We start from the raw sequence: 25,309 nt of genomic DNA, 5'->3' as shown, positions 1-25,309 counted from the left end.
TGGCCGTTTCCCACCCTTCCCAAACAAATTCTAAAGCAAAGTTTAGTGTATCGCGGCGATAACCCATTTCTGGGTGCAGCAGTGCTGGGGTGACTCCTCTGGTCCCTCGGCTTTGAGTAGTGGCTGGCAAATGGGCAGGTCGGGTGGAGGAAAGCCAGGCTGGATCCAGGCTGAGTGAAGGAGGGATGCCACGCTGGACCACCCATCCCAGCCTGTGCACTACCCCCGGAATAACTTCTGTGGCTGCTCTGGTCTCAGTGACCCTCTGTGCAGGGATGTCCTCACAGCAGAATGGCCTAATGATGAGAAGACAGGACGAAGAGTCTGCAGCTGCCAGGTATGAGACCTGCATTTCCACTGGGATAGACCATCTCAAGCAAGTCTCCTGGGATTTAAGTGCCTCTGTTTACTTGTGCAAGGCAGAGGAGGCAGCAACAAGTAGAAGGTAAAATGGTATATGTGTGGTGCTAACATTTCCCACCAGCTGGGTGTAGTATAAAGAAGAACTGGTTATCATAAGCCAGGCATGCCAAGGATGTTGCTGACTGCACATCTTACTTCTGCTTAAAGGAAGAGTGCTGATGGGAGCTTCCACTGCCACCTCAGCCAGGTCCTCCTCAGAGGCCATGGCCATGAGCGAGGTGAGAGGGACACAGCTCACCTCTGGCTGGTCTCAGTGTGGGGGAGCAACTCCCCTTCCCTTGCACTACTTAAAACCAGGGGGAGGCTAAACTAAATCTTCTTAACGTACATCATGCCAGCCCCTAGAAAAGCCAAGAAGGGAAGGCTAGGTCCCTAGGCCCAGTGACACACTGTTGGGCTGATCTTGCACAGTATGGGTTATTCCCCATGAGGCACCTTTGTGACAGGTAGCCTGCCTTTGCTCTGGGCCCAGGGTAGCAAGTCCCAGCCCAGACTGGCTGCGTCTCCCAGGCTTTTTGCATCCTGTCTTCTGCTCCCCACTCTTCCTCTTTACATGGTGCTGACTCTCCCTTCTTTTAACATACAGTGAGATTGTGAAAAAATAAAATGTGAAGTGAAACACGGACTTAAAATATAGTGAGATTATGAAAAAAAAAAAAGTGAAACACAACCCACTCTGAAATTATTTCCATATTGCTTGCCATAACTAAGGGGCAACTCTTTTTCAGGCAGTTTTATTTTTTTGGCCACTTCATTCCATCACATTAAAGGGCCACAGCCGTCTCCTCAAACTCTCCTGGGAGGCATGACAGGGATAAGCCCCATTTCGGTGAATCTCGCAAAACAGAGAGCGCGTTGGTTTCGGTGCCTGGAACCTGCCAAGTGAGCCTGCCAACAGGAGGTGTTGCTGGCAGGGAAAGAGCATTTACCAGGCTTCCCGCTAACAGAAATACCTGGTGCTTGTAGTGATCTTCCTTCTGTTAGGCTGTAAGGAGTCCAAGGCTCAGAGGAGGCTGCTTTGTTTGTGCTGAGCCCTGCACGAACACAGCCGTCGAGAGAAGCCGCACTGCAGTTTCTGATTTTCACTAATAGCATCTGCCTTGATTTTCTCCCCCGCATCATTCCTGTGTAAAAGGACCAGAGCTGCCTGAAGGATATGCCTCCTTTTTTGAGTCTATGACAGCTGGAGCGCAGTGTTCAACTTCAGGAATGCAGGCATGCCATGCACGCCCTGTTGAGTAAAGGGAAACAAGGTCTATGAGTGTCATCAGAAAACTGGCTTCTCCCCTTCCCTTTGAGGCACAAAACCCACCAGTGAAGCAAAAAGAAATGAAACTTCACCTTTGGGATCTACGAGCTATTTTAGCTATCCCATTCTCAGAGAAACCATCAGGATTTAAAATTTAAAACACATGTAAGATAACAAACACTTCAGATGCTGCTTCCGTTAACAATGGCATGGAAGTGCTTGCTCAGACCCTGGTACCATTCGTATAGGTGTCACTGAGACCAAATCTGAATTGCATTTGCTCAGGGGGGCACTTTGCTTCCCAGGGCAGCCCCACACAACCGAACTCCCTGCTGGGTTACACATGCAGCTACCAACTCCGCTACGTCTGTGCAGAAAGTTTTGTTTCAGGTTAGCTTAGTTTTTCAACCACATGACTGGTGAAAAGATGACTATGCAGCACGCTTGCACTGAACAGGGCTCTCCAGTATACCAGAAAACAGTTTAGTTTGTAATCGTAGTAATCGTTTAGTTTGTAATCATTTGGTAAGAGAGGCCTATACCACGCTGGGGCTGTGGGAAGGTGCCAGCTGTGCATAGCTACCACACGCTGGGACTAGGGAGAAACAGAATCCCTTGCACTTCGGTGCTGACATTTTAATATTAAATCATTGCAAATTACGATGATAGCTATTCTGCGGAGTATAGACCTTGACATCTCCTTATAGCCAGAGAGGAAAGGGTAGAGGAGCAAGGCTCTGCCTTTAGCTGGTGTCCTCTGGGCGGGAGGTTTTCTACTCAGTTCTTGATTGCCATCAGCAGAGATGTTACACTGGATTCCCACAGTTGGTGCAACACATAGCACTTTCAGCTGACTTCAAATCAGGTAACCCTGTTTACATCTTCAGTTTGATCCAGGAGTTCCATGGGAGCTTTACCTTCTAACTCCAAGCTACATTTGGTTGAGTTTGGCCCTGCATGTGGGAAAAACCCTTTAGAGAAGCACAGTAGTTACTGTACAGACACAGCTGCTGTTTTTCCAAATGAAACACAGTATTTCATCTGTTTCAATGCTGTTTTAAGTCAAATCAATTTGGCCCATGACTCACTCCGCATTTCTTTTGCCAGATTTGATTTTTGTGTTTGGAGTTTGGGCTGGTAAGTAATAATGACAACAATGTGTCTGAAACAAGAAGATATTAACTCTATTTATACCAGCGCAAGCTGAATTATGAAAGGCTCTCAGTGCCAAATTTCAAGCAGGCTTTGGTATGCGTGGAATACATTCAGGAGACGCGAGTTTGGCAACAGAAAATAATACCAAGGAGCTGGGAGAAAGGTCGGCTGGAAAGAAGATCCAGGTTCTTGCCGTGGTGGGGAGACTCGATGAAACAAGCCATCTTATAAGGAGAGGGCTAGATCCGCTCTAGGCGCCTGGACCAGTGACGAATGTGTGCTTAGTGCAAACCCTGCTGCGTAGCACACTTTGTGACACACTCATGGGCTAGACTGCAACTATTAGCTCCAAAAATGAAATGGTTAAGGCAACTGTGGAGTTGCCATGTACAGATCAGTGAAATATGCAACATCTTACCAGCTGAAATATTTGAGGCCAAACATTAAGTTGTTACTCATTGGGAGCTCTGCCATTAAGCTCCCTCTCCCCTGATATTTATGATTAACACTACAAAACATCTGCATTGCCTTTTTGACTCAGAAGAATTCCAGTTAAAGGGAACCGATATTCTGTAGCAAAGTTTCTGCCTGTTACAAAAGAGGAGACTTCTAGTTCAGCTATCTCTGTCCTTTTCCCAAAGCAGTAAATCGTCTTTGGGAAGGAGGTGTCTCCTGATGCCCCAGCTCACAGCTCCCTCCCCAGAGACCTCCCTCCAAGCAGGCAAGCTGCAGCTGCCATGACCTTGCCAAGCACTAACAAGTGCCGGCCTCTCTCTGGCTCCCAGGCTACTGGAGATGCACGTGAAGGAGCATTGGCCCTACAGGTATGACCCCCCCGGCCCTTTGTAGCACTAGCATTAGGATGACTGACCAGCCTGATGGGATCTCCCGTAGACAAACTAGGATGGAGGCACTTCCTGAACTGAGGTTTTGGTCACAGCTCCCGAGAAAGGGAAAAAAACATTTGTACGAAGATGAAATAGAGACACACGAGTGCAGAAGCACATTGAACATAAAGAGTGAACATTTTGTCTTTCTACAAACTCTTCCCAATTAAAAGAGGGAGAAAGCAGAAAGTACTTGAAAATAGGTCCTAGGGTTGCAGAACCACATTTCTGAAATACAGAGCTCTCAAGTACCAAACTACACTGCAGAATGACTAATTGTGGGGTGACTAATCCCTGTCTCCCCTCCAAAACTATTACTTCACAGTGACCAAGAAAACATACCATAAAGATGTTGTTATTGCATCACTCACATTTACTTGCATTGAGAAAGATTGAGCCTTTTACAGTACTTGTCTGATTACTAAGAAATATGCTTCTTCCATGTAAGAAAAGAAAGGACCACTCAGTCTTCATAGTTCATCCCGGACAGTTATGAAGGTGTTTGGTTAAATGCCTAGGGACTGGGGAGCTGGCTTTCAAGCAAAGAAAAAAAATTATTTTAGGGGGAGGGGGCAGGGAGATGGCAGAAGCAGATGGATATTCAGGTTGACAGAAAATGAAAACCTGCCTTCGTCTTGCTTTCATTAGTCTTCATTATATGACCACGACAGCTTTAATTGCTGCCCTGCATACATAAGTAATAAAAATGTAAAATGTTTAAATGAACTGTGGCTCCCAAAAGCCATTATAAAAGATTAATGATGAGTACTCTTTGCTAACTTAAATGTCTTCAAGAAACACATCTGAGCAGCCCTTGTGGTTAAGATGATATTAGAACAATATTTGCCGGACCACTTGTCTCAAGGCATTATGCACCAAGCTTTGATGGTTTTGATTATTCCGTCTTTAGCTAGTCTGAATTCTAGACGTATTTGATGCCAATTTACTAATTCCTGACAAGTTATCCCACTCCTGCAATCCAAAGAAAGAGTCTTCAGGTACTCATAGTTATATTCTGTCTTCAAGAATTGCTGATGCTTGCTTCAATGGCTTTTACTGCCAAAGTCATTGAATGTAGGATTTATTAGTAGTGGTCCAGAAGTTATCGTGCTAATTAATACAATATCCAGCTGAAGGGGAAAATGCAAAATCTTTTCTATTTAAATTGGAAGCAGTACCAAGACCCATCTTTGAATTGCCACTTTGTCTTGAGGGGCACAGATTTGACCCTGTTTGAATTCACATGTGAGAGTGGAGTTTTATTTCTAAAGTGCACCAAAGCAAAGCCAAGCTTTGGCATAGTTTTGGCCACCCGTCTCTCATTTAACTTAGAAACTCATCTTTAGGGCAAAGCAAATGGTTAAGCAGAGGTGAGGGTACGAACTCTTGCTTTCTCACTGCTACCACTGAGTCTTTTTTTCATGTTTTACCAACATATTTACCACGGTGGCTACTTGGAACAACGGAGTGTGCAGGCAAAGAACTGTAAATAAGCACCAGCCCATTAGCTCATGCATCCAAGCTCAGCACACACAGCAGCACAGGTTTCAAAAGCAGTATATCCCTGGTTCACTCTGCCCACCGGAATAAGATACCTCTTGGCAAAGCTCAGCTTTGGGACTGACTATCTATGGGCTTTTCACTCTGCTCCATCTCTGGATGGAGCAAAGGGTCAGACCATGCCTGAACCTTGCACACATGGCCAACCGAGCAGAGGCAGGATGACAAAGCTAAGGTGACCTTCCGTTCTCCCCGTTGTATACAGGCAAACCCCAAACTTGGGCATTAATAGCTTTTCTGTGCATAAGTATCTCCTTTGCAAAGTCAGCTAGATTCTCTTGAGAGCTACACATCTATGGGAATGAAGAGATCTGCACAGGCAAGAAAAACTTTTCCTGTGTGGTGTACTCTGACGTTTGGCTTTCTATTAAATTTTCAGTTAATAGTAACAGGTTTGGGAAGACTTATAAAACATGATACTCTGTGGCATAAACCACTTTCTTGCTATTTAGGATTGAACTAGGATTTTCACAAATGGCAGGAATTTGCTGGCTGCAGAGCTTCTGTATGCCATCCTTTCCAGTGTCACCTGTGGAGGCCAAAAACTAGACTGGGGAATGACCAAATGATATATTTCTATGTTCCTTTCTGCTTTAGTGATCATCTTGCTGTATTCCACTCAATGTTGACTTTCATAATACTGTCTCCTCTGCCAGGAACGGATTATATTGGCTACTTAAGATCTTCCAGGCCTTTACCAGGTCTCCCGCACAATGATGTCTAAATTTTCCAATTTCCCGTTCCACTCCCATTAGCTCTCTGGGCTCATTCCTGTACACACGGTCCCATTTCTATTTCCTGACCACCGTTTGGAAGCTGCCTCCCTAGTAAGTCTGGCTCCTGGGCTCTCGTCTCTTCCTGCACAGTCTTCTGGGCTGGTCCCATTCCAACCTGTAGACAAGAAACTTTTCCAAGACAACTATCCCCTCCTCAGTGCCGCTAAAAAAACCCCATCAACCAACAAACCCATTCTCTATTCAGTATCGCAGAATAGACTGATACAATTAGGATCACAGGGCTAATTATATTAGGGGAGGGCAGGATAAGAGTGCTGTTCCCAAGGAGAAAAGCAAGGTGCTTGAGAAAGAAGAGTGTGGCTTAGTGTTGCTATTTCGCAGCTGGCTGAGCAAGAACTTGGCTCTACTCTTCCCAGCCTAAGAAGTGGGGACAGGAGCCCCAAGGCACAAAGACTGGCTTGCCAAGTCTTTTACATCAGTGACGGGAGGAGCAGGAGGAGCTCCATCCCCTCTCTGCCTCCTTCTCCTGTTGGAGAAACTCCTTGGGCTGGTGCTTGGTCTCCCTCAACTTTTCTCCTGCTGCTGCAGCTGCCCTGGAAGCCCCCAGACATTCCCAGCAGAGTCTGGACGGCTGCTTTGGTGACAACCTGGGCTCAATTTAATGAGAACGTTCACGTTCACTTGCTAAGCTGGCAGGCTGCCAGCATATTTTCTTGAGGCACATAAGAGAGAGAAGGGAAACGGTGATTTCTAACAGGTTTTTTTTTTTATCCAGCCAAACCTGACTGGAATTTCATGGATGAAAGAAAAGGCACTTCTCTAGCCCAGGGGCTTTGTCCCTGCCAAATTATGAGGGCCTGCTGCAAACAATGGAGGTGTTAGAGCTTCTAAAAAAATAAAAATGTTGAAAGAATCTTTTATAACGGAAAATATTAGGCAATCTAAATCTCGAGCCAGCTGGTAGCGGGCAGTATAATATAAGCTCTTTGGAGGAGAGCTGTGCAAATAATGGATTTTCAGAATTTCTCTTCTCCCACTCCCCCCTCCAAGTTTGAACTATTTTAGCTATTTTCTCCATCCGAAATTATTTGCCAAATTCAGCCAGTTGCTAAATTCTCCTTAAATTTTTCTTTTCTCCGTCAACAGGTTTCTTGTAAAAACAAACCCATTCTCCCACCTCCGGCTTGGAATTACGGCGTTCACCAGTGACACAGTTAGGAAGAAATCTTCCTGTGGTCAGCTCTTTCTTTTTTTTTCTGCGTTCTTGTCGGAGCTCACACGTTACAGTAAGCAAGTTGGCCTGATAGCTGCGCCTGGCCGCGAGCGGGGAGGTTTTCCATTAGTCTCCACCCTCCCCAGATCAGCCCGCGCCGGGCCGAGAGCCTTTGCACAGCGTGGGGCTGGAGGTTCTTGAGGTTGTGGTTTTCAGGCTGAGTCTTCACTGGACCAGTTCATAATGCTGATGTTTCTGGTGTCAACTGCAGACCAGATGTTGCACCTCGGTGCCGTGCCACCGGAAGGGAGAGCTTTCAGATGACAGGGGAGGCGGGAGGCTCTGAGCGCTCAAAGTCATTGAGCCCGTGGCTCTTCTTGTATTTGTGCAGGTGTTACCTGTGATGTCCTGGCCAAATCCCACTCTGGCACATCACCAGCTCCAGCAGTTTACCTACTTAATATCACCTCTCTACTTCTAATTGCAGGAGTTGTTCCTCACTTCCCTTCTTTAGCAATGGATTTGTGCATCAATGGCCAGCAGATGCCTGCTGCATCCCTACCCTGCTGCTCCAGGGGATGGCAAAGCCACCCTTGTGCGTGCAGTCTCTGACATCCCCTGGGATGAGCAGCAGCCCCACGCACAGGGCTGGAAGTGACCTGCCCTGCAGCACCAGGCAGAAATGACACGGACCCAAGGTGAGGCTGCAGCAGGCCTGCCCGTGGCGGTCGGGCACTATAAATGTATTTAAACAAGCTGCCTGAGCCCTAAAATCTGTTTCCAAAGTAATGAAATGCGGTTGTTTGGCAGTGGCAGACACTGCCTTGCTTTCAGAGGCTGCTTTATGACTGTTAGCCTTCCAAAACCTTCCCCGATTCTTTCTTTTCTCTTGTTTTTTTCTTTTTTAGATTATTAAATCTATCCTCAGAGAGACTGAGCCAAATTTTCAGACAGAATATTCAGATCTTTTGTTTAGGGCTTTAAGTGAATGGTGAAGTGCGAGTGCATATTTTATAGAGCCCATAAACTGCAGGACCAGACAGATGATGTAGGTACCCATGTTCGAAAACAGAATACTGAAAATTTTGCCGAGAAAGCACTATTAAAACAAATGAATCTCTGGTGGCGATTTAAAGTGAAGCAAAAATCCTAGTGTGAGTGTAATGCCTTTTTGTCGGTGGTGGCACTGCACCCTGGTTGGAGGCTGTTGCCCCGCCACGAGCCGCAGTCAGTGAGGTCTTTGTTCACGTCCAGCACAGCATAAACTGAGCTGGGCGAACTCGGGCTTGGGTTACGGCCCCACAGTCACAGGGATTTCCATCAGCGGGCTTAATCGCATCGTCAGAGCAAGGACTCAAGACCACTGGGAATGAAGGCGCTGCTCGGAGCTTCGGTAACACCTGTAACGTTCGGCCACATGGGAGCAAAGGAGGGTTAAACCAAACCTCAGATGCAGCTATTTGACAGTAAACATTGTACGCAAGCAAGGCTGGAATACTACTTTTTCCATTGTCCTCACTACATGACCACCTGAAACATTACCCCCCTTTTCTTTTAAATCTGGGAGCCAGGGTGCATGCCCTGTCCAAAGCTCTGGACAGAAAACTCCTAAAGCTTCCTTTTGCCATTTGAAAAGCAAGAAGGATTGTGCTGTAGCTACAGGCCTTCTAAAATAATTGCTTCATGCATAAATATTGATAGTGAGCGCTGACTTCTATTTTTACATAGCGTAACTGAAAAAATATACATATAGAACTTAACAAAGAATATCTTCCTATAATAAGGAACAAAACCAACCTCAGGTATAAACAGCAATGACAAGAAAATAAAAAAAAAAAAAAAAGGCAAGAAGTATCATGGGGCATGTTCCTTTCTGGTTTTTAATCTTTTCTCATTAATCTATCTGTTAGTAAAGCCTTGACAAGGATTACTTTGGGAATCTTTGAGACTATGTAAATATGTATCGTTGCTAGGTTGTGAAGCATCCCAACTCCATGCGACACAAGCCTCACGTGTTAGCGGAGTAGGAATAAAGCTAGCAAAGGCCACGGGATCAGACTGAGCAGAGGCTGGCTCTCCATCACAGTGACCTTGACATCTGGAGAAGGCAGCAGCTGGTAATGGCCCAATTTCTCCCAGGAGGAGATGCACACACACCCCCCGCCCCCCAAGGATGTGCACCCATTTGTGTGCAGGAGCAAGTGGCAGGGACACCTGGACACCTACTTTGGGTAGTATCTGGTCTAGGAACTTGCAATACTGTAAGACTGGAGACAGCAGCATTTATAGTAAATATACCTTTGCTCAAGTCTTTCTAAACATGTTCATTGCACCTGCGCTGAGATTTCCCCTTCACCCTGTTCAGTCCCCTCCAGGTTGCCATCTAGGATATTGCAATGATAGAAGGACAGTATTTGGCCTCACCAGTTTGGTCCATTTGGGCATCAGTGAGCCTTCTTGAGCCTAGTGATCTTCACTGGCTGGAGAAAGTCTCCAACATCCTGGTGACAGTTGGTACAGTAAGGTCTCCCTGACTCCGTGTCTGCTCAGTGACTCACCAGCCACTCACTTGTTGCTGACCTGGCAACGTGTGTTAAAGCCTTTCACTGGGTGCCTCTGGTTTCTCCACTTGCACAGATCCCTCAGTGGTCTGCACCATCCCAAATGAGCCCCCTCTGAGAGCTGGTGCACAGACAGCGTGTTTCTCTCTCCAGATTTGTCTCTCCAGGATTCAAATCAGCAGAAGCCAGAAGCAGGAAATTATGGGATTGCCACCGCTGTGCTCCCTGTGGCATGCGGATAAGTCGCTGACCTGCTGAAGAAAAAGGGACAGATTGGGAGGCCAGCAGGAGCAGGCATAACCTCAGACCCGCAAGTTCAGCCAAATGTCCCAGGTCAGGACGGGTGCCTGATGGGCCTTGCAATGCCGATAGTCAGCATCTATGGGTCCAAGTACGTGCCCAGACGGAGCCTGGAAATCAGCTGGGATGGGAATGACGCAACTTCACCTTTTCTAAAGAGCCAGGATGGGGCTGGGGCACATGAGCTTTTTTTCTTTTGCCAGGCAGCCAAAGCGCAGCACGTATAGCGCAGCTACTGCACTAACCCTTTTTTTTGACTGCAATAAGCTGGTTGTCCTCTATTCCCTTTACCCCCTCACTGTTTCTTGCACAACATAACTTTGATCATAAAGCTCTGGAGAAGCAGGATTTTGAGCCCAATTCTGATCTCATTTATTCTGGCATAATTCAGGAGTAGATACAGTTATACTTGTAGAAGATGAAAATCAGTCCAGTTCCTTTTAACTGGGCAAAATTTGTGGTATGCAGAAGAAGAAAATAATCAAAGATGCGAACAATAGAGCCAGCTGAAGGAGATTTTCTTTTCTCCTCCAAAGTCCAATTTTTTTTGGCTAGCTCTTTAACTAATTGAAAAAATAGTTTTGTGGGGGGGAAAAAATCCCACAGTACCTAAACATTTGGTATTATCATGCAAAATTTTATAGAAGAAAACAAAACATGAAAAATTCTTATCATCTGAAAATAGTACTGATACTGTCTCCAGTGGCACCTCGTATTATAAGATAGAATATGGCAAAGCTGGGATGTGTGGTTTCACTTATTAAAGAGCACCGACTGAACTCCATTGACTGATGTCAAGTGGAAACTCAGAGCTGAAAAACACTGCTCTCTTCCCATCCTGGTGTGGAAGGTCAGTGCTGAGGAACGGCACTCGGCAGGCACGATTTGTGTACAGAGGTCTGGACCTCTAACACTACCATGCTCAGTAGGCTACAAAGCAACCAGGAGCTCAAAAGCCCCTCCAAGGGTCAGAGTCATGCTGTGGCTGCCATCCCTTGCAGGTCTGGTTTCAATGCCACAACACTTAGGACCCCCTGAAGTACAAACCCTCCACTGCTCTTTGTGGTTGCCTGGGGGTGGCTGGACCCTCAGCAGCTGGCTGGGACGCAGGCAGCGTGCTGACAGCATAGCTGGGGAAAGAGGGAAGCTGTTGACGTGGTGCCTTGCCAAAGAACGTCTGCGTGCCAAGCTACCATGGGAGAAGATGGGAGGAGAGAGGAACCCCAGGCACAGACTGGGTTTATCTTCCAGCTGAGTATGGGTCCAGATTAACTGCATATGTGACCACAGAGGCTTAAACTCGTTCCTCGTCATGGTCATGAAGCATGGCTGTGAAGCACGAAAAATCCTAGAAACAAAGATCTTTAGAGACTTCACGCAGCGCAGTCCAGTGCTGTGTCGCGCAGCTCACTGGGTTTAGTAATCGAGAGGCTTTACGTGCAGTCAGCCCTTCCAAGCCCATTAAAGAAAGGCCCAAAGAGACTAAAATCTTGATTTCTTGGATCAAAAAAATCCCCAGGGGTTTTGATCAAGTACCATGCCAGCTGCTGGGACCACGCTGGTTCTGCAGCAAGCTCAGCAGCACTCAGCAGCGTGTCCACGGGAGCCAGCGGCAGGAGATGTCCCGTGCAGCGGGAGGCAAGCACGGGTACTCTCCTGCTCTTCTGAGAAGTGCCCTCAAACTGGGGACGCCTGACCAAGGTAGCCACAAGAGTCCAGATAAAGCACTAGCGTGTAAAACCACAAACCCCAGGGCCAGGCTGCCTTTCGACCGGAGCGGTTCAGACACATTAAGCTGATAAAGATCTGCCTAGAAATAAAAGGCCTCTCTGTGTTTTCCATCACCCGGCAGAGCCGGCGTGAACGATACTCTGCAAGACCGTGCTGTAATCTGCATGGGGACTGAAGTGCGTCAGCAGACGGCGTATGGTGTGTTTGTTATCCTACACTTCACAACCCTGGCTGCGGGGAAAGGAAATGTTGGGGTTTTAGGTCAACTGCTGGACCAGTAGGTAGCCGTGATAAACGGTGTGCCGTCACTGTGCTTGACCACCGCTCTAGAGCTCAGATAGCACACTTGAGTCACCAGAAATGTGCACACTTCGGCCACAAAAACGTTTTAGGGACACACTGTGTTATATAAGAATTTATTTGACATTATTAGTCAATCAAACGCTCAGTTTAACTCGTTAGACCTATAAAGCTCATACAGGCCCTGTACATGTGAATGAAAAATGTAACCACCATTTTCCCTTATTATTTTTAGCAACAAGTTTTACTTCTCTACTTATCTTTTGGTACACCCATGTATTTTAGAAGGGGTTGGGTAGACTAAAATTTTTTGACTGGAGCTTTTATTACGCTCTTTATGACATGGTGACCTGCTTCACTGACACGTCCTGCTAATGCAGTAGTTCCCAGCCTTCTTGGTTGCTGGCAGCAATAGCAAGGGGTTAATCTGATAAAGGCAGCATCCCTCCCCGCAAGCTGGGATGCCTGCTGGAGACACCCTGGCACCCTGTGCCTGCGAGCATTGCCAGAGATCTCCGGAGCCTGCTACCTTACATCGAAGCAAGACGGTCGTTGCGACTGAATGATCACTTGGGTGTTCAAGCGATCATCTGTAGTGAAGGTGGCCCTGGATATGGGCCAGCTACGTCACTGCTGTGGTTCAGGGGGCAGGTAGCGTTGGGAGGAGAGCAGCACCTGGCTTCCGTCCCGTCTCGCACCCCTGTGCTCGTGCTCTGCGGGTTAAACCCTGAAACTACTGACTTTCTAAATTGTAAGCGAGAGCTTTCTTGTTCGCCGCTCTTGAAATAGACTTTCTAAAGTGTCGACGGCAGCGTGCACTGCAGGGAAAACTGAACCAGAAACACCTACGCTGACCTGTGTCTTCATGTCGATGCTCAGGTTGTCATTTGCATGGCTGTGGTCAGCGGGAGGCATGTGAGCGGCTGCACCAGAGCACCCCGAAAACATCCGGTGCCGGCTGCTCCCAGCGGCACTTCCCTGCTGAAAGGGCGGTTTTGCTCCCAAAGACAAGGAGGGACAGGGAGGCGGTGCTGGGGTTCCCCCCCACGGCTCCTCTGCCCAGACCACTATGTTCAGTTGGAAAGTTAAAGAGAAAAGAAGACAAGTTTTCATACGCCCACCTGCACAGACTCATCCCGGGAGTCAGGCAGAGTTCGCTCCCTCCCACACACCACTGTTGCTGTGCAGCCTTGGAGCCCCTTCACTCCTGTACCCTCCGTGCTGCTGGATGGAGAACCCTCCATAAACCTGCTTTAATTGCTCTGACCAGCACCTGCCAGAGGGAGGGTGATGGACGGTCTCCCTGGGGCACGTCCCAGGGTCACGCTGGCACAGGAGTTTTTTCCACAGGTGTGCTGAATTGTGGCTGTTCTCAGCCCTTTGCTGGGCCAGGCCCACACTCGCCTCCAGCTGGGGCAGCACGGCCAGGACCCCATGGGCTGGGCTGCAGGGGGTCTCCTCTCCCTGCCCGGCCCACGACGTCACGGGGAGGGAAAGGCCCACGGCTCCTGCTGCCTTGCTTGGCAACCAGGTTAATGCCATGTGGTGCTTCTCCTCCTCCCCTCTGCCTCACTCGCTCTTCACCCCCCAACACATGGGGGGTTTTTGCGCAACACCATGACCACCACTAAGGTATGGGGTTGCCAAAGATTTGTCACAAGGCATGGTGGGGGACGAAGCCTTGTTGAGGGCAGGGCAGGGAGCTGCTGTGGGTCAGAGCAAGAGGCTTGGTGCCTCTTCCCTGTCCAGCAGCGGGAGCGGGGATCGCTCGGCTGGTGAAGTCCTTCATGAGGTCCCTTGAGCTAAAGCTCTTGTAGCACCAGTGATGAGCCCTGTCCCCTCTGCACATGCAGCCGGCGTCAGCCTCTCACTGCAGGGTACTCGTCAAGGAGCTTGCCACTGGACAGGAGCCATCCCGGTATGCCGGAGGGGCAGACGGGTTTAAAGCCAGTGGAGTGGCTGCCTGTGCATGGGTTAGGTGGAAAGCACAGGAGTAACTAACTCATTCAATATGCCAAAAGGTGTGTGCTCAATTTAGTGTCATCATTCAACTAGGGCCAATCTGGTTTATAGGATAAAATATACAAGAAGCTTACGGTAAAAAAAAAAAGAGAAAAGAAGAGATTGCCAGGAGGATGAGAGCAGTGGGCTGGATCAGCTCAGCCCCGGCAGGAGCCCTGGAAGGGGGCCAGGGAAGCAGGAAAGATCCATGAGGAGTTTCCTGCAAAGAAAGCATTCAAGAAATTGGGCAGGGGCAAGTATGCGTGTGACGCCTGTGTGGCTCTGCTTGCGTGGAGGGGGAGCCATCGTCTGGGAAAAAAGCCCAGCCTGGAGATTTGGAGGGGGGTGAGGGGGAAAGAAGGTGCAGTTTAGATCAGCCTGACCCAAAATAATATGTGGTTTGTATTTTCTAAGCAGAAAATTACAAAAATAAAAAAGTAAGTAGAGCAAAAGATTTCACGTTGGAGGAAATGTCATTTTTCCTATTAAAATCCAAAACAAACCATACCAGAAAACCCCCAAACTTTGCAGTTAAAAAAATTCCTGCCAAGCACTGAAAAATTTTCTGGTGAGGCCCAGAGGTCTCTGCTGTCCCCCAGTACCATGAAACTGGTGTCACTGGAGTGTCCCCCAGGGGGATGAGAACAACACCGCACTGAATTTTGAGACCCTTCACTGTGGGTGTTCTTGGAGATTTCACGCCCCAGAATCCGGTTTGTAAATGTCACCAGTGCAAGGCCTAAAAATGCATCTGAAAACGCAGAATCTGTTCTCCCGGGACCTCCTGGTGTGGCAGACAACCAACCTCTCAGCCGGCGAGTCCCCACGCCCCATCCCGACTAGTCTGATGGCTGCTGGGCGAGGGATAGTCCTGGATCAGGCAGAAACCCCTGTGGGGAAGCCAAGAGAGTGAAGCCAGTGGAGGGGAACACACAGTCAACTCAGGCACCAAGGGCTTGCTTACGAACACCTTCAGCATCATGAGCACGTGGTGGCCCCAGCAGGGATAGCGATGGTGGAAGGAGATGCTTGTAACAGCTGGGTGCGGTGCATGACCGCCCGGCTGGGCGGCTGCTCCTGCTGCAGCACCTATGGACCCATGAAGTCGAAATCAAGACAGTTAACTGGCCGTCGGGCTGGGAGTAAACCCTGGGATGTCAGTGTTTGTTCCATGTTATTTTCGACCCAAAAGCCCTCTGTCAGCAGCGCTGGAAACAGGCTGGGTACAGGAGCTGCGGGTGCGAAACTAATTCAGAAGAGGTGCTGGAAACTGATATTCAGAAGAGGTGCTGGAAACTGATGCTGACGGCATTTTTGGAAACTCTTTCCCCGAGCTGAAAAAAAAAAAAAAGGGATTTCCTTAAAACGACTGAAAATGAATTTGCCACATCTGCAAAGAGTGGCTTGTGGGCTGCCTGTCCCTGAAAGCAGCTGAGGAAGTGCTACAGTCAGCAACTTTTCAGTTTAAATGACAAAAGCTAACGCGCCCACGGGCAACGGCAAGTGCCAGGTACACTACCAGTTGCCTTAAATCCTGAAAATGCAACTACTTGAATTGTTAAAGCTCCGCGAGTTTGCACAGTCCAAAAATACAGTCTCTTTGTCCAAAAAAAAGCTGGTTTTGGAATCAAGAACGGCTTGTAATTAAAGCCAACAGTATGAGACTCTGTAACTGATCTGGTCTGAACAAATTATTTGGCTACCTGAAAAGAAGACAATCAAAACCTTTTTAGTTTTTTGGAAAGAGGCTCAAAGAAGAAAAACATTAACTTGCTGAGAAAGAGGAAGCAATACGGGCAAATTAAAACAGGCAGACACTTGACCTGCGTATTGGGCAAGCGTGTGCAAAGGTGGAGAAGATGGGACTCGCTTTAGTTCAATGAACACTCCAATCACTGCTTATAACATAAAATTAGACCATTTGTTTAAAAAAGAGCTACAGAAACCAAGAAGATCTTATGCCATTGACCTTAACACTCCTCTGTAATATACTTGATGAGAGGGATTTTGTTTTATTTTTACTGAGACAAATTCAACAGATTTACAGTGATGAATGCAATAAAATTACACATGCGGTGAAGGAAAGCTTAGCTTCAAGGCAGTACAGCTTTGTCCAAGAAACTTAACTCCTTGAAATTTGCCATTTTCAGCTGGAAAGGAAAAATCTCAAAGGCGTGACTCCAGCAAGGCTATTTAGTCAAACAGTACCAGATGGGGGTGTGGGATTCACCTTTTGCTTTGGTTATGAATGAAAGTAGTCAGCTAGGAGATTGCTAAAGGCTATTTTTGCCTAAAGAAGTCTGGTCAAGATGTGGTTAATGTAGCCATGCTCAGGTCTGCTGTGCTTTGAGGAGGGGATGTATGGAATTGAGAGGGAAAGGAAGCTTGGAGGAAGCCAGGTAACACAATGACCGAGGTATATTGCCTGTATGAATTCAGTTTGTGACCAGACATCTTGCTTTGGTACAAAATGATGCCACGGTCTCTGGGAGACACAGGGAATTTGTGACTGAGTTTTCAGTATCTTCCTTTTTCCAGGAACCTCACCAACTCCTCACGCCGTCCACACGAGGAGTAAATATCACTATCTCCACCCGGCAGACAGAGAAGCAGAGAAAGAGCATTTTGACTGACGTCTCCAGAGCTGGGCCATACCTGGGTTTTACTGAGCTTTGAGCATCTGCCTCTCCTTAAATTGCGAGGGGTTCAGTAGCAGCCCCAGGGAAGCCAGGTGTGACACAGCGAGCTGGTTGTGTCACCCTGTGCTCACAGGAAGACAAACCCAAGGCAGAGAAAGGTTCTTCATTCAACAAAGGCTTAAATGCTTATTTGTGGCTCCTTCTTCAGGAGGAATTTTTGAAACACGTTTACATGCTTACCTAAATCCGGACCGCTGTGATAGGCATGCTGTGGTGCTTATATAGTTCATAACTTGTCTTTGGTCTAGAAGAATTGAAGAAGCTTGGGTTTTTCCAGCGTTTCTGTATGATTTGGCCCGTCAGGTGTCACGTGTCGGTACATACAAATTCGCCACCTGCTGAGGTGACTAGAAACCCAGACCCGCGTTCAGCCCAGCGTGGACTAAGCTGACACCCTCCCGTTGCCCCTTCTCTCCTTCAGAGCGGAGCAGCGGGGGGGATTCGGGGAGCAGGACCCATCATACAGATCAGATCCATCACACAATCTGCAGCTCGTGGGAAGCCGTCCCCTCCTGCCGGCCTGTGGGCAGCCCTCCCCACACAGGGCTACGAAAGCCTCCAGCCTAACAAAAATGTCTCTTGTACCCGCTGCACCGAAGACCACAGATCCAAAGCCTACCCTTAGCAACCCACGCATCTCAGAAACAGTTCCAGGGAGAGCAAAAGAAACTGTTGTCCAAACAATATATACAGATGCAAGTACTTTGTTGCATGATTAATAGAGGTAGTTTGTTTCACCACTTAAAATTTAACCAGAGGGCTCTTTTTAATAGTCAGAATCATCCCTGGCACAAGTCTTTTTGAACATACCTATAAGGACTACGCTCTAAGTTCAGAGCGTTGTGGCTTTTTGGTTTTGCTTTGTTTTCAAAAAGGGTCGATGAAAACCATTTTCATAAACTGACAGCAACAACCATAACACACATACAAAAACAAGATAGCAGTCTCATACGGGAAGTATTTCTGCTTTCGTTTTTATTTTACGAATACATGTACAAGAGATGCATAATCTTCCATTATCCATGCTTAAAAGTAACAGGTTTTTGTCTGGGTTTTTTTTTTTTTTTTTCCAAAATAGCTTAAAGAGGAAAATAAAAATAAGGATGAAGGAGGTGCAACATATTCAAACCATACAGTTGAAAAACTTGCTAAAATTACTGCTGAAATGTGGAGGGTGTGTCTATGTGTATCGCCCTGTATTGTAAAAGCTTCACCCAAGGTATTTATGTATAGGAATAAAAAAATGCTTTGGCGTAACCAGAGACTCCTCCATGCACACTTTGTTGACATTTCTGAAATACTGAGAGAATAAAATCTGAGCATTATATCATATATCATTTTCTCTCCTTGGCAGCAATGTCTTTAAATGCAGGGGGGAAATAAAGAAGAGTCTGTTGACAAGAGACTTTACTTCCATACTAAGATGGTTAAATTAGCAGGATGCAGCAGGATGCAAACAGCTTCAAATAGAAGAGATGGAGATATATATTTTTATATATGTATATAATGTAAAAATGCTTATTTTATATGAGAAAGGAAGATTTGTCAAGATAACATAAAATGAACCACTCTAAGACTAGCTTCCAGCAAAACATTTTGCTTTATTGGATCTATTTTCTAGCTACAAGTCAAGCTGACATCTGTCAGGCTTTTTAACTTTTCATATGGCAGTCTATAAGAAATGTTTCATGCAATGTCTACAATGCTAAATACAGGGTAAATAACTGGGATTAAACAGGTGAGGAATAACAGACTACTGTAAGGACCAATAACAGCGTATTATGTACATATAGCCATATTATATTCTCATGTCTTCACAGTAATGTGCAAATGTGAAAAATATGGCTTTCATTTTTTCCTAAAGAAAGTAAGACGTAATTATACAGAATAACGTTTTAAAATGCTTAGGAGGATTTCACCTTTTTGTGAAACCTGTTCAATCTTCATTGCATTAGGGTGACGGAGCCACCCCAGCACGGAGGCGTAGTTCAGGTGTATTTCCAGAAGGGGGCACAGATTCCTAAGGCACAATATTAATGTTAAACATTTTTAATTTAAGTCATGCTATTTTAGTTTAGTTTTACTTTTTTTTTTGGTTATATGAAATAATAGGTTGTTGCTAGTTATAGAATAAGCAGTTGATTGTAAAAAATACAATGTTAAAGGCTACACTACATGCCTACCTGTAGCTCCAGAAACATTAGCTAATCTGAAAACACACTATACAGCGCTGCATATTAAACCTTTGTGGTTTTTTGGTAATATTCTTTTTCATACATGTAGCAGAGAGTTATAAGGCTTCTGCGGAATAATAACATTATAACTGAACAAATATTTTACACTCTTCCATAATGGTATTTACAGTTACTATAACTCATATTTTGTCATTTGGTAAATAACATGTATCTTGTATGCATCCTTCTTGCCTATCTAAAGTGCTTGCTTAACTGCATGAGGAAAGAAAATGCATACCTGCTTTAGGTGCAACAAACCCTCAAAAGAAGTAGCTGAAATATTTGATGTGGATCTGAAATGCATTCTCAGAAATTGAAATTATTGCTAAATTCAGTGCCCTCACTAGGCAATCATCTATATTATTTGCCATATATAAATATATGCATATATACTAGTATGTATGTACATGCATACACATTCATCTATCATGTAAAAGATAGATTTCAATTTTTTGTCCATCAACCTTTTTTGTTTTGTGCTATTCAACTCACTTGTGCTATGACTGAAGCCAGATTAAAATCAAAATCTTAACATGCTACTACTAACAACCCTATGATTCATTAGCACGTAATAAAGACAATATGCAAAAGAAAGCTGAGATGATGACAAATCAGGAGGCTTTTGAAATGCACTGCACATAAGGCAATAGGCTGTACATTACAGCGGACGAAAAGCTGAAGAAATTCTGGAATTCATAAACGCATCTTACTGGAGTAGGGATTGCTCTCCCTACGCTGCTGCAGAGTCCTATGCTTTTTTCCAACATGACTCTCCAGAATGCAAGCTCTACAGTTGCTGCACCTACCGACTTTTAATGGTAACAAATTCAAAGCTTATTAAAAATGCCCTGATGCCACGACCTGGTAAAATAAGGCACTTCCAGGGCTGTATTCCAGCGGTGCCATGCCAAAAAGATCAGCACTGGGCAGAAGCACTCAGATTTTGCTGAGTTTCCTAGTTTTGTCCCATGAAACGCGCCGTCTCGCAGCATACTCCCTCCTCTTCCTTTTGAGATGATTTTCTTTAAAGAAGCTGTTTCATCAGTTGAAGTTGAGGAGCTACTTCTTTGTAAGCAAGAGGTAAATCTTCAGTTCCTGACATTCAGTAAGGTGGAAGATCAGAGTGGTACCAGGCAACGTCTTCAGTTTATTCGGTATCTCTCTACTTGAGCTGACACGCCAGCCAAGTCAAAACTGTGGGTAGATTTCATACTAGGCCCGTATTGAAAGCTATGAATGCACATTGGTACTGGAAAGGTCATTCCTTATAATTTCATTTACTGCAAAAAAAGAGAAGACAAGAGAAAACAAATTGATTAGCACCCCACTGCTGCGGGTGGGTCTCTTCAGCACACAGACTCTTCAGCCCCCCAGACTTGCATTCGTTCCTTGACAGCTTCCGTACCACTCTGAACAGTCAGCGCAGCATCACGAGACAGCTTGTACAGGCTGATCACAGTGCAAAACAGCAGGAATTAACCAAGGTTATTAACATGCTAAATAAGGTGTAAAACCAAGCATCACAAGGACAGCAGCATCCTGGATCCTCGTCTGCATCAAACATACTTAATATTTCAATTCAGTTACCGATAAAACATTTCATTTGCTCTAGAACTGGCTTGGATATGTAAAGCAGAGAGAACCACAGGAAATCTTAGAATAATCCACCCCTTCCGTAAAAAGAGCTGTTTGGAAAGTATGTTAGCCACAGTAGGTACTGACGGCAGAACGCTGCCAGCCACTGAACCTGGGTATGTGCAGCTGCAATGCCTAGACGGAATACAGCTTCACGTGCTGATTTTTTCCACTGTGGGATGATATTGGGGGGGGGGGGGGAAAAGTAGAAGAGAAGAAACTGCTGCATGCTGGCCCATTCCCTGGAACTGGTAACACATGTAAATATATACCCTCTTTTCATGGTGACCAACACACGTGGACATGCAATCTCTGCTCCTATCTGCACAGACAGATGGGAGGGACGAGCAAGTTAAAACCCTTGGCAAGAGTCCGAGGAAAGAATAAACAAGGTTCTCTATCTCAGCATCAGCCAGTCAGACTGCATCTCCACTGATAAAGTGTTGTTTTCTTTATTCACGAGTCTTCTTTCATTCTTTTCCCCCTCCCCTGCAGATCATCAAGCAATACAGTTTCCCACACTCCAATTATGTCCATTTATCAGCTTGTGATTTTTGGCAGATGGACAGGAAATGACTGAACCTGGCAAAGGCCATCTACAGTGGACTACACAACATCCCTTTTATTTCCACCCCACCTCCCTGCAGCAACTGCCACCACCTGATTTACATGAAGCTAGATAAAATGCCACCAGTAGGGCTATCACCGCTTCTGAGTTTTTCCCTAACATTGCTGGGAGTGGGAAACACATGCTCACGTCATGGAAGCACCACGGAAAAGCCCGCATTTTCCTTTCCTTGTGGGCTGCTGTTCCCGGCCATTCAGATAACTTCACATGTTTACTGGAAAAGACCAAGCCTGTCTAAATCCAACTTCCTGAAGCAATTAGTTGGTTGGTTAGGGGGTTTTTATTATTTTTTTTTTCTGCAGACCTATTGCCCATTTAGTAATTGCAGCACATGAATCAGTCAGGATTTGTGTCATGGGTCCCGGCCACCGAAACCACTTCTACCAATGGATACGCACACCATACTTCAGAAAGGAAGTACCAGTTGTATTTGTAACTACCTGTTTTTGGCAGCAAAACAAGAGCAGTATGGAAAAATGAGATGTGAAGACAAAGCAGTTCTTTCTCTTAAGACTGCCATGGAGTTCATCTTTAATATTACCAAACAGCGGAAACACATTCAAGCAGCAAGCCCTGCTCTGTGGCAAAGACTGCCCTGCATGCATCTGAACACAGCCAGAAGTCCTGCCCCGTTTACATGCTGCAAGACTCCAGACAGCTTTTGGGACCAAGTCTCTGCCTTGAATGCAAACAGCCCACTTCTTCTGTGGGATGACTTTTCCATGATGCTTTTGTAAAGATAGTTTCTTTGATAAACTTCTCAAAGCAGCGTTGGGTATGCAGCAAAACCACAGAGTGATATCTTGGTGTTGAGCGTGACAATGAAAACAAATACTCATATGGGCCAGACACTGTCACAGTTTTGCTAACTTTCCCTCCAAGTTTCTGTTACATCAAATAAAATTAAGATGCTACTCAAGGCAATCGTCGGTCTTTGTACAGTTAGTTAGTGCTTAGAAACATTAAGTGATGTACAGTGCTTCTGTAAAATGTGAACAAAAGTATCACTGGTATTTCACAGATGGGGACAGGGAGGTGGAAAAGTGAAGGAGCTCCCCATCTCAGTCAGGATTGGCTTTCAGGTATCTCGAATCTCAGAATAATGTTACAGCACATGCTGAGGTACTCTTGCTTGATTCATTCAGTAAAACTTTCAAAAGCAACATCCCCAAGCCCACCAGACTGTTCTTTCCCCTATTAAAGCATTTTGTGAAAGTATTTGGGAGGCAACCTGATGACATGAGGGTCTGAGAGCCAAAGGTCCATCTCCAAAAAATCGGCTTAGGCACTCAGAGGCTGTCCTTTCCAGCCACACTAGGTACCCTTAGTTGAATCCTCTGTCACTCACGCACTGTAGGACACGTGGCTTAACCTAGAGATGACGTGACTTTTACGTTCATCTAGTAGCCCACCTGCCTTGGCTCAGCCCATAAGAGCACCACGGTCCTTCGGTCACACTCTCTCCAGCTCCCAGCAGCCAAACCAACCTGGCCCCAGGGGAAATCACTTGTAATTTTGTTACCAACTCCAGCAGGATAGAGATTAGACCTTTAGCTTTAGTGCTCATTTTTATTACATGTTACTTCCTTAACAGAGGTGGACTTCTGCTACCTTGCTGGGTGGCAGTCAAGTCTGGTGTCCTCCCGTAACAACATCTGACAGCTCTCCAGCAACAGTCAGTAGACAATGTCAGTGTGGACTCGGGAGACAACCGAATTTCAACCAAAGCACACCCTTCGCCACCGGATCTCATAACCAAATGGGGCCAAAAACGCCAAGAGGATGTTAAACATCTCTCTCATCCATGCTGGCCCACGGACAGCGTGGCTCAGACACTGGTCTCTTTATCTCACTGACGCTTGTTCCCCTTTACCCACCGCAGGGTCAAAAATGCAAAAATTCCCAAGAACGCAGTGGAAAAAACCTACAGAGAAGGACAAGGGTGCACACAGAAGGCCCAGGTGGGGCAAGAAGTGATCCGGCAAAGCAGCCAATGTTGTAGAGGCAGACAGCTAGCAGAGAGCACTAAACACGAGAGCCGAAAGGGGAAGTGTGCTGAGCACGGGCTTTCCCGCGCTGCCCGCCGAGGCACCTGAGGCTGGAAGGAAAATCCTCCGGCGGGTGGGAACGAGGGGAAACTAGGCGGCAAGCACACGTGAAGCGTGCTGGGTGACGCTCGCTGGGTTCCGCTAGAAGGATGTTCCCTGCCACCTCCACCTGCATCGCCTAGCACTCCCACGAAGACACTCCTCTCTCCCTCCAGGTCTGAGAAACAGATATTGAGGGAAAACTTGTTGGGGGGAAAATGCAGCTTTCGGTCAGTCAAAATGACATGAAAATACGGACCACATTTCCCAAATAGTCTTAAATGTCTTTAGCATCAATATTTTTTATTTCAAATTTCTGGAAAATTTGCTTCTTTTAATACTCCACAACATATTAATGTGTTTGTTGCATACTAGGAAATGTTTTATTTTGGATCAAATTGAATGTTTGGAATGTTTGGGTTTTTTTTTTTTTTCTTTTGGAAACAAAACATCAAATATTCTTATTGTAGGTTGGCCCAAGATTATCCTTCCCAATAGCAAATCAAAAATTCTGTTACTGAAGTACAGCTCTGGAAGCATCCTGTATGTCCGTCCATACCAGTGTTGCACCTACGACAACAGCCAATTCTTTGGGAAACAGCATAGGAACCAGGCACACCTCCAGTTATGCTTTCTGTAGTACACCTTTACTCTGCTGGAGGGCTTTGTGAGCAAGAGGAGGTCTGCATCCTTGTTTCTAGTGAACTTCAATGAATTTTCTTCCATGAAGTTTTCCAATAACCTTCTGAATCTGTTCTGGCCTTCACGGCTTCCTGCAGCAACAGGTTCCACAGTTTAAGGATGCGCTGGTTGAAAAAGTACTTTTTTTTGTTTAAAATTTGGTTCTTGATAATTTAATTAATGTGTTGTGTGAACGAGCTGCTTGTTCCCTGTTCACCATCTCCTCTGCCATCCATCCCACTCCTTCCCTTTGGTATCCTCAGGATTCCACTCGGTCCTGTAGGACAGCTGCAGAACTCCCCAGAGAGGTCAGTTATACTGCTTACGCAGAGAAAATAATTGGTATTTTTCTCTTAGTTCCCACCTTTCTAACAAAATATTTATTATCTACTTGTGGGGAGTCAGCTGGTTGCTGTCTTGAATGCTCAAGTTTTGGCTTACAAACCTGTTACTACAAGAGGGTTGTGTGTACTCCACAGAACAGCAGTATTCTGTGCAAGCACTATTTTGGCCTGGATTTGAGTTTCATTCCTAAAGCAAATGCTGGCCTTTGATTCCACTGCTGCTTGGATACGCATCCATTCACGTCCATAGTACCATTCCAGAAGTAGCTGTGTTTTGAAAGAGCACAACATTTTTTAAAGAAAGGTTGCAAAGGCTTTACACTAATTTTTAAAACAACATACCCTGAGTACTCAAAAAGACCCATTTTATAGAGAGGAGAGATGAGACCCGAAGAATTACCTGGCTTGCTGGAGGCTCTACATACAGCTTAGCAGCAGATCTGGAATAGCACGCAAAATGTTTAATTTTTTGATGTCTAGATTAGCACAACACTTCCCTTAAAGCAACAGGTTGATCCCTATCAGATCAAACAGCTGAGTACAATGATTTACAGCACCTTTGTCATCAATTTTTTTTCTCTGTTTTTCTGCTGGCTTTGGGGAGGAGGGCCACTGTCGCTTTTATAGCTAACACCTACAGTTCCCCACAATGCCTTCCCTCAACTGGTATTTTCCATTGTCATGTTCAGCTTTTCCACTGATAGAAAGTAAAAAAAAATAATAGTGCTGAGAAATGCAGGTAACACGTGACCTCTCTACCTGTCAAGGCGTCTGAAAGAGGAACCTTTCCTTTGCTAAACAGCAGATGCCACGGTAGCAGGATGTGGTGAGCTGTTATACCACATTTTAGTTTAATAAGGAGGTTTTTCTTCTTGTATTTAATT

At 45.9% G+C, this 25,309-nt stretch overlaps 1 protein-coding gene across 6 annotated transcripts in view; it reads right to left on the bottom strand.

Moving 5' to 3' along the window:
* Positions 1-17,886: 17,886 nt before the first annotated feature.
* The window catches only part of NFATC1 (nuclear factor of activated T cells 1), a 116,585-nt gene continuing 109,162 nt past the window's right edge, over positions 17,887-25,309 (bottom strand). For 2 of the 6 annotated variants that reach the window (XM_074575769.1, XM_074575774.1), the window contains exon 10: positions 17,887-20,330. In XM_074575769.1, the coding sequence (XP_074431870.1) occupies positions 20,281-20,330 (50 nt within the window). In that variant the 3' untranslated portion in view covers positions 17,887-20,280. The remainder of the gene's footprint in view (positions 20,331-25,309) is intronic. The other 4 variants (XM_074575772.1, XM_074575773.1, XM_074575770.1 and 1 more) reach the window with 3 other exon arrangements.

This window comes from Larus michahellis, chromosome 2 (genome assembly GCF_964199755.1).
Source record: "Larus michahellis chromosome 2, bLarMic1.1, whole genome shotgun sequence".
NCBI classification, from domain to species: domain Eukaryota; kingdom Metazoa; phylum Chordata; class Aves; order Charadriiformes; family Laridae; genus Larus; species Larus michahellis.
This window is presented reverse-complemented; position numbering and strand designations above follow the sequence as displayed.